Source organism: Notothenia coriiceps, unplaced genomic scaffold (genome assembly GCF_000735185.1).
Source record: "Notothenia coriiceps isolate Sejong01 unplaced genomic scaffold, NC01 NC01_scaffold00037435, whole genome shotgun sequence".
Taxonomy (NCBI): Eukaryota; Metazoa; Chordata; class Actinopteri; order Perciformes; family Nototheniidae; genus Notothenia; species Notothenia coriiceps.
The window spans coordinates 23,158-32,142 of NW_011370136.1; the positions used below are offsets into that span (position 1 = coordinate 23,158).

General features: G+C 41.8%; 2 protein-coding genes across 3 annotated transcripts in view; both read right to left on the minus strand.

Annotated features, from left to right (window-relative positions):
- Positions 1 to 514: 514 nt before the first annotated feature.
- LOC104967526 (glucose-6-phosphate 1-dehydrogenase-like) lies at positions 515 to 4,804 on the minus strand. The gene is made up of 12 exons (XM_010797013.1): positions 4,604 to 4,804; positions 3,999 to 4,036; positions 3,779 to 3,887; positions 3,472 to 3,689; positions 3,235 to 3,393; positions 2,954 to 3,079; positions 2,756 to 2,849; positions 2,475 to 2,661; positions 2,134 to 2,369; positions 1,448 to 1,524; positions 1,265 to 1,357; positions 515 to 1,164 (listed from the first exon to the last, which is right to left on the minus strand). Exons 1-12 carry the CDS (start codon positions 4,766 to 4,768, stop codon positions 1,074 to 1,076), a joined length of 1,593 nt encoding a protein of 530 aa, XP_010795315.1. The 5' UTR covers positions 4,769 to 4,804; the 3' UTR covers positions 515 to 1,073.
- Positions 4,805 to 5,478: 674 nt separating this feature from the next.
- Positions 5,479 to 8,985, minus strand: part of galnt6 (UDP-N-acetyl-alpha-D-galactosamine:polypeptide N-acetylgalactosaminyltransferase 6 (GalNAc-T6)) — a 9,788-nt gene continuing 6,281 nt past the window's right edge. For both annotated transcript variants that reach the window (XM_010797014.1, XM_010797015.1), the window contains exons 7-11: positions 8,514 to 8,714; positions 7,305 to 7,436; positions 7,092 to 7,193; positions 6,544 to 6,702; positions 5,479 to 6,096 (exon numbers count right to left, since the gene is read on the minus strand). In XM_010797014.1, the coding sequence (XP_010795316.1) occupies positions 5,983 to 6,096; positions 6,544 to 6,702; positions 7,092 to 7,193; positions 7,305 to 7,436; positions 8,514 to 8,714 (708 nt within the window). In that variant the 3' untranslated portion in view covers positions 5,479 to 5,982. The remainder of the gene's footprint in view (positions 6,097 to 6,543; positions 6,703 to 7,091; positions 7,194 to 7,304; positions 7,437 to 8,513; positions 8,715 to 8,985) is intronic.

The following is an 8,985-nucleotide window of genomic DNA, read 5'->3' on the forward strand; positions in this document are numbered from 1 at the left end:
TGTTTGCTTCACTTCCCATGGTCCTCTGATAGGATCACACACGTTCCGCTATTGGTCAGTGTGTTTGTAGCCAGATAGGCCATGCACCTACAGTAGTAGAGATACACATAGGTGACAGGAAACAGCTTCAGTCTGTTGCAGGGGGTCAAACAAATCTAACAGCTATTTAAAGTAAATGGAAGTGATGATGTTAAAACATATTCATACATTGTGACAGATTAACCAATACAAATGTTAGTAAAGTGTATTTTAGATTGTTATCTTATCCTAAAACACCTACCTGAAGGTTATTCTTACATGTAGCAGAACATTTCAAATTGTTTCCTTTAAGCGTCACCTGTTCTTCCTAGTACAAATATTGTGATATTCATTGGCATCATGGTGTAGTGATGACTGTAAACACAGGTGTGCTGATAGCAGAGAACAGGTTTATGTTCTAAAACATTAAAATGAACCTACGAGTCAATATTGATCCCATACTGCATCCATAAAATAAAGGTCAACAATCTAGGATTTAGTTGGATGTTAGATAATCTAATCTACGGTGGCCTCCAGATGACCTTATAAATGCCAAAGGCCCTCGCTAGAACCAGTTTTTGGTTTGTTCTGGGCTACTGTAGAAACACGACGGTGCAACATGACCCAGTGAAGAGAACCTGCTCCCCATGTACATATAAAGGCTAAGCTCACAAAAACTTGATCACTAGTTTCAGTGATTATGCACCAAAGAAAAACATACATTACAACAGCCAATATAAACCCCTATGAATCCTACACAACTATGACCTAGGTGATCAGTAGGCCTACTGTTAAAAGAAAAGAAAAAGAGCAGGTGTCGTCAATATTATGATTTATTTCATAGACATTTTTGATTTACAGGTGAACACTCAAATCAGACTCATACAGTTATTGCTATTTCCACATTCATTTTGAGTGATTAAGGATAAAAAGCAGTGGCATTTTAAAACATGCAGACAAAATCAACACACAGCAGTGAGAGAAGGCAGTGAACTTTATTGTTTGTAAACGTGTGGTTGTTCATGAATGTGTGTGCGCGTGTGTGACAGAAGGCATCATGCTGTGTGGGGCTGCACCCACTTGTATTTTCCCTCATAGCGGAATCCCACCCTCTTCACCAGGTCATCCGCCTCGCCCGGACCACGACTGCCAACAAAGAAACGACAGGGGGAAGAGAAATGATCACTAAAATGGAAAATGCACTGTTTATTTATTTCTGTCTCATGAGATAGACACATTATGTTACCTTCCATATGCGTAAGGGATGGGTGGTTTCTTCTCTTCCTCTATTTGGTGGAGGAGGGGGGTGAAGATCCTCCAGGCCTCCCGCAACTCATCACTGGGACAGAAAGCAGAGCAGTTAAAAAAAAAGACAACATTAAATAAAATAAATAGACAATAAGCTATGACAGTTAATAGTTAAACCGACCTGCGGACAAAGTGCATCTGATTTCCACAGAAGACATCCAGTATCAGCCTCTCGTAAGCATCCGGGAGCTTCACGTTCTGGAAGAAGATGACAGCCGTTTAAAAACTGAATACTTGCTTATTTCAGGTTTCTTAATACAAATGAGTAAGGAGATTTAAACTATATTGCAATTCACCAAGTATGAGATATGGTGGAATCGGTTGAAATCTTTTAGGCAGAAAATAGAAAATAGAATTCAACCATAAATTGGCCAACTTTAGATTTTTAACAATATTTTTTAAGGTTACTAAGTGACGTTTCCTTTACTTTTTATTTATTTTCAAACCATCTACAGTATGTCACCGGAAAACATTGAATAGGTGTCAAATGTCACCTAAATTATTTTTGTATGTTGAAGATTCATTTGACTTTTGAAATAGAGCATGACCAACATATCTGGAGATTCAAATGACACAAAGAAAATTGCTCTATATCAAAAAGTAATTAAAGTTTGCCTTTACTCTTACGATACCTTTTTCTTTTACATATTATTTATTGTATATAAATGGGCATTTTTTGGAGGGAGCCCAAGATTCAAGATATTAATGTTGTATATTGTTGTGCATATGATAAACTTGAAAATAACTGATAGAGGGCGAAAAGCTAAATGATGATGCACAATGGATTCTTTGAGAAAGGTGCAGCACCTTGTATCTGCTCCTGTAGGTGAGGTCCAGCTCCGTCTCCTCTGGGCTGAAGTAGACCCCCGGCCTCTTGGTCATCATCTTCAGGTAAATGGCTTCGTCCGGCTGCACCCGCACCACCAGCTCGTTCCTCTGACAGCGCTCGGCAAAGATGTCTCCCGGCACGTCAGTGAACTGCAGACGCACCTCTGCCTTCCTTTCGTTCAGAGCTTTACCGCAGCGCAGGATGAAAGGAACGCCTGGTGGGGGAGAGTTGATGAGAGGACCCCAAAGAAACTGAGAAAATCTGGGGGAGGTGAAGACTAAGACAAGTGATGAAAAAGATAATAAATGTTTTCACTCACCATCCCATCTTTCATTCTGGACATAAAGCACCGCTGTGGCAAAAGTTGGCGTGCAGGACCCTGCTGGTACAGTGGGATCGTCAAGGTAACCCAGTTTGGAATGACCCTCCCCCTCAGGGTCGCCCACATACTGGCCGAGCACCACATCTGATCCAGTAACAGGAGCTATACACTTCAACACCTTCACCTACAGTTCATCAATGGATAAAGTGTTGGATCGTCAACGATGCTCTGGAATTTAGACAGAAAATGCTAAATCTTTCTGTTCAATCAGTCATTACCTTCTCATCCCTCACGTCGTCGGGGCTGGTGGAAGCAGGTTTCTCCATGGCGACCAGACAGAGAATCTGCAGGAGATGGTTCTGCATGACATCTCTACACGAGGAACAAGAAGTAGAATCAGCACAAGTGAAGGCTCTAGTGTAAAAATAACATTGTATTAATTGTTTTGACTTTTATTCAAATGTAATGGTCCTCACCTAATGATACCAAAGTCATCAAAGTATCCTCCACGGCCCTGAGTGCCAAAAGGCTCCTTGAAGGTGAGAACCACACAGGCCACACTGTTCCTGTTCCATATGGGTCCAAAGATGCGATTTCCAAACCTGGCAATGAGAGAATAAGACATTTGTAGAATAAACCCTCCAATACCAGTGACACAGGAAGGAAGAGATCGTGAGAAGTAATTAAATAGAATTAATGGTGCTAAGGATTTCACTAGTGGTATAGTGCTTAGGAATGTGTGCATTGAGTTAGCTACCTGAGCACCATGAGGTTCTGGACCATCTCTTTGCCCAGGTAGTGGTCTATGCGGTAGATCTGGTCCTCTGAGAACAGGGAGGAGAGGTGGGCTGACAGCTCCTGAGAGCTCTGGAGGTCTCGCCCAAAGGGCTTCTCCACAATCACCCTGCTCCAGCCTCTGTTTCACACACATAGGCCATGAGAGCAATGTTGATGAATAGCAGGTGAACCATCGTTGAGTAAAACAGACACTGACCTGGAGCTCATGCAGTGGGTTCTTATATTTGTGCTGACATGTTTGTAGACGGTGGGGGGCAGAGCCAGGTAGAACAGTCTGTTGGCGTTGGATCCCCCAGGAAGAGACGACAGATGAGAGTCGAGTTGGGCGAAAGAGCTGTCATCGTCATACCTGCCGCTCAGGTAGGAGTTCCTACTGAAGAAGGCTGAGAGACTCTCACTCTCTTCATCAGTGACCTGAGGGAAATGACAAACAATTATTCCAGAAAAGACCCCACACAATCAACAATCCTTTCTCAGATAGCCAACAAGTCGCCATTTCCTACCTTCATAAAAGGCAGACATGCTGTCTTGATGTTCTCCACAGTCAGCTTAGACCGGGCAAAACCCACAAAGTGGGTGTCATCTGGGAGCAGGCCATCTCTGAATAACCACCTAGAGAAGGGACAGTCAAAAAGCAGGGATCCAAAGGTCAAACTCCTCAGGATAAAAAGTGACCAAAACAAATAGTAGAGCTTTGGTGTTTGAGAAGAAATTCTTACTTACCATAAAGTTGGATAGATCTTCTTTTTAGCCAGATCCCCCTATTGAAGTACACTTGTTTTTAGATCTGATCAAGAAGTCCTTCAGATAACAATGTGGCTGATAATAATCCATTATTAAGAGTCCAAAGAGTAAGTAAGCTTCACATGGGGTCATGCAAAGTGGGTGGATCTATTGAGTCACGGTAGAACTTTGAACACTCCCTCTTTGCAGGACTGTGAGACTTCAGATTATTTCTAGATTACTGGCTTCAGGAAGGGAAAGAAACAATTTGGGTGACAGGAAAAACAACTCGATTATGGAACTAGTGCCGGGATTAAGACCAACAAAGGCAAAAGTAGATTCAGCACATTTCACTTAACATGAGCTAACACTGCAACATTCCCCAGGTCAATAGTTTTCTGCAAGGCTTTGTGTCAACTTCATGTTGGGCCTGTCACTTTATACAAGCAAACAAGACAATTTATAGACTTTTAAACATGTGAAAGAGAGCATTTCCACAGACACTTTTTAAATCGGGTCAAAGGAAGTGAATGAGTAACAATGTTAAACCGAGGAGACTGCAGTTATTCATGTGGTGTTGTAAGAAGTTGAGAGGTTGTACTCACAGAGGCTCCCAGGATGATGAATGTGTGTGTGTTGGAATGAGAGGACTGCTCCTCTCCATAGAGCTCCCTCCTGAGCTGTCCAAACACCTCGGAGCGAGTGAAAGGCTCAGAGCTCATCTCCTGTCCCATCTGTTCTGCGGCTGCAGTTACTGTGGCTACTCTCATTCCCCTACACACTCAGCATGGGGAAATTTCAATTGTCATTCTTGCCTTGCAGAAAAAGTCAGCAAGTGTATGCTGCCACCTATTGCTGCGAAGAGGTATTGAGAAAATGTGACAGCTTCCTTGTGCAATAATGTTGAGTATCCTCTCTCCAACCTCTGCAGTTTGGGCGTGAAGACAATTCCACGTATGAAATTAAATCTGCAGGTATTAAGATCCGGTTTGTTAACCTGAAGAAGTCCTACCTATTCATCTAAACTTACATTTCAGGTCTGTCAGACGTTTAACAATTGGCAAGAATGTTCCTTCCTCCTAAACCACACCTTGGACAAATGTTGCGTAAACATTAACAGAAGCCTCTTACTGAGAAAACGCTATGGCTTTGTTGCGGAAAGAGTTCTCATCAGTACATAGCCTCTGCCAACGCAACTTTTACAAGACTGTAAATGAAGTCATGAATTATTGCAGGTCATCTAAATCCAAATGACTATATGTGAGAACCACAGTGAGTTAATCATTATTTCATGAGATCACCCGGTAAATCAATACTGACCATTTAAAAAAAAGAACATTTGAATAACAATGTAAGATTAGTACCTTGAACACATTATTAAGGACAGATGAAGCTGGCTACAACTTAAATGTATTTCACAGTTTAAGCTCCCGATTGATTTTTGTAATACTTATGGCAATAAAAAGAAAATCACTAAAGATAATTTTTCTTCTTTCTTTTTATTAAAAACAGACATCTCTTGCTTTTGGGTTAAGAGTAAGACTTGCTTATTGTCATGTTTCAACATTCATTGTCAGAACAAAAAAAGGCACTAAAGGGCTATTTAATTTTTCAAGCTGGAGTGTAAATTCACTGAAATGAGATAATTGCAGTTCACAGCCAATCTATCACAGTCAAGCTGCCACTGCTGAAAGCCAAAGCCAAGTTTCTGATAATCCCCAGCCACCTTTAAAGATTTTTCTTCAGAGTCCATCATAAATACATTAAAAACAGATTTAGGCCAACCCAAACGTCTTCCTCTGTGAAGTGACCAGGACTGTCTTTTCTTTTTCCTCCATGTTTGAATGTCCACTAAGTAGGGCCGAATGCCCCAAGCTCCACAGCATGAAATCCTTCTGGATCAATGTTGAGCTGGCTCCATGGGGCCCAAGTCTGAGGAAGGGGACACATGGTGAGGGGGTCACCTGATGGGCGGATGGGGAGGTCAGCTGAAGGTCCAGTGCTGGAAGAGGTCAGCAGCATTACAGTCGCCCATCTGAACCTGGGCTCCTTTCAGAAGTAAACATTTCCCACTGCTGGGATTCTTCAGGAGATGTTCCTGGAAAATAGCATCAGAGAAAAAGATTAATTAATATAGAAAATGGATTAAATAAATAAGACTTGTATGCTGGAATATTGTGCTTCTTTGCTTTCTAGCAGAATGAATAAGTAGATTAATACCACCATTTGACTGTCTGCTAAATGTAAAGCTACAGCCAGCAGCATGTTAGCTTATCATAAAGACTGGAAGCAGGGTGAAATAGCTAGCTCACCTACTAGCATTTCTAAAGTGCACTACAATTAACACATACGTCTTTTGTCTATCTGTACGAAAACAAAAGCGTAAATACAAACAAAAAAATGTGTATACGTTTTTTTTGCCATAACACTTCCACATTCTGCCAGTTGCCAGGCAACCTCATGACAACCAGGGAAGTCCTCATCTAACTGAATGTGAACAAGCATTGGCCACAAAGCGTTTTCCTTCAGACTGGCCCTTGCTCACCTCTGTTAGGATCCATTCTTCCTGCGTTGCCACACTGGTGCCCTTCCCCTTCCGCTGGCATAGCTCCAGCTTCACGGGTTCTGGCTGCGGCGTGGCATGAAGACACAGCTGCTTTCCAATATTATGACGCAGCTCCTTATGAGAGGAGTACTCAAAATACTAGAAGAGACAATCATTCAATCAAAGACCTTAGGGAACATCAAGATCTATAACCATGCTCCGAAAGTATAAAATACCTGACCCAAGAGCTATTAAAGGTGGTGGCTCTCTGGAAATGTTAAGTGAAAGCTGACAACATATTTATTTAATTTGGCTTCTAATTAATATCATTATTCTTGTTGTTCCCTTTTTTTGTACATTTTGTAAATATATTTGATCATATATTGTCTTTTTATAGTCTAAATCTATAGTCTATATGCCCTTGTGTAAATGTGTTGCATCTTTTTGGAAAGAACTTCAAGCTACATCACTGTACAAATGTGCTGTACCAATAAAGATGACTATATATTATCTTCAAATCTTAATTTTATACGTGTGAGTCATTGTACCTGGTTGCCTCCCATGTTGTGGCAGGTGTACATGATCATTGGTTTATCTCCCTGGTTATTCTCTCCAACATCCAGACAGCTCTGTGATCCTGAGTTTTTAATCTGTAACAAACACAAACATGATATAACAGTAAGACACATCCGAGGGTCCGAACTTGTGTCATGTATCATATTGTTGATTTGCACATAAAGAAAAATGGAAATGTGACTTACTGTTCCAAACAATGTTGGGTTTAGGTCTGGAACGAAGGCCTCTGGGTAGATTGTGTTTAAGAACCAGGTGAAGTTTTTGCAGTGAAGCTTCTCTCTCAGATTCAGACGTTCAGAGATGTCCCCATACTTATTCTACAAACATTGAAGAGGCATATTTAAAAAAAAAAAAAAAGTACAGTACGTATATTAACACATCAACTTGTTAAAGCAAATGATAGGTTAAAAGGTAAAAAAAGGTGTGTGACGGCCCCAGAGCCTGTGGCCGGTTAGTGTGCGTGTGTGGTGCAGGTCCTGTGATGGGGGGGGAGCTGAGGAGGCCAATCAGCATAACTGGGGACACCTGGCCTGCGCAACACGTTCTACTTAAGCCCTGCTGCTCTGAGTCACGGGGCAATCGCGACTCTCTCCGGGACTGACGTGGGAAACTCTCGCCGGGATCCCTTCCCCTCGCCCAGCCTCTCATTTTACTTGTAGAGATTGTTCGCAGAACCCACTGCAGTGTTACTTTTTGAGTTGCCACAATAAATGTGCCTTTGCTTTTTCGTAAACCCTCGTACGTTTCCATCTCTTTTCGTTGTGGCCTGCGAGCCGGTCATAACAGGTGACATCAGCATAGTATATAAGAAGTGGACGTAGTGACCATGATTTCAACCATTGGTTAGTAGTGCACTACAGATTTGAGGACTTAAGTTCGGCATTTTGGCTGTTGCTATCTTGTGTTTTTTTTATACCAGAAGTTACAGGAGAGTGTGAAACAACTAAAACAATGAGACATTTTTAGGTATGACTAATATATTATAACGCAAAGACAAACTGTGAAAGGTTCAAAGTTCTAATATGAAAACACAGACTTCCCCTTGGTGGCAAACGGTCAATCACAAGATGGCCATGTCCTAAAGCTTTTGCTGCCTAATGGTTCATTTTACTTTAAACTAGTGCATCATTTACAAAAAGGAACATCATTCATTTTGTATTAAAGAGCACTTGGCTCTTGTTAGTATATCTAGTGAGGACGAGGTTCATTCTTTTATGGACTTATTTCACAACCATGAGTGACGCCCTGCGTGCTTTAGAAAGAAAGCCGGTTTGGGCACTTCCTTATTGGCTTCACTTTTCAGACTTGGAGTTTGCCGCTTGAGTGGAATCAGGGTGATAAATGCCATTGTATCCACAGTGCACATAACATCGTGTTACTTCCATCTCACTAACCTCACTGGCCATAACGGCAGCGTTCTTGTTGCGGCGATAGAAAACGTGCTTGAAGTCGTCCATCCAGACCTCGGCCAAGCGCACCTGGTTCCGAGTGATGACCTCTGTGCCCTTGGGGAAAGTGTGGGGGCTCTTGGACCGGAACACATGTCCCACCACAGAACAGGGGAGGATCTCTAGCTGACCCCCACACTGCCACACCTGTGGATCACAATTCACATACACTGAACAAAAATATAAATGCAACACTTTTGTTTTTGCTCCCATTTTTCATGAGATGAACTCAAAGATCTAAAACATTTTCTACAAACACAAAATAACCATTTTTCTCAAGTATTGTTCACAACTCTGAAAAAATCTGTGATAGTGAGCACTTCTCCTTTGCCGAGATAATCCATCCCACCTCACAGGTGTGGCATATCAAGATGCTGATTAGACAGCATGATTATTGCACAGGTGTGCCTTAGGCTGG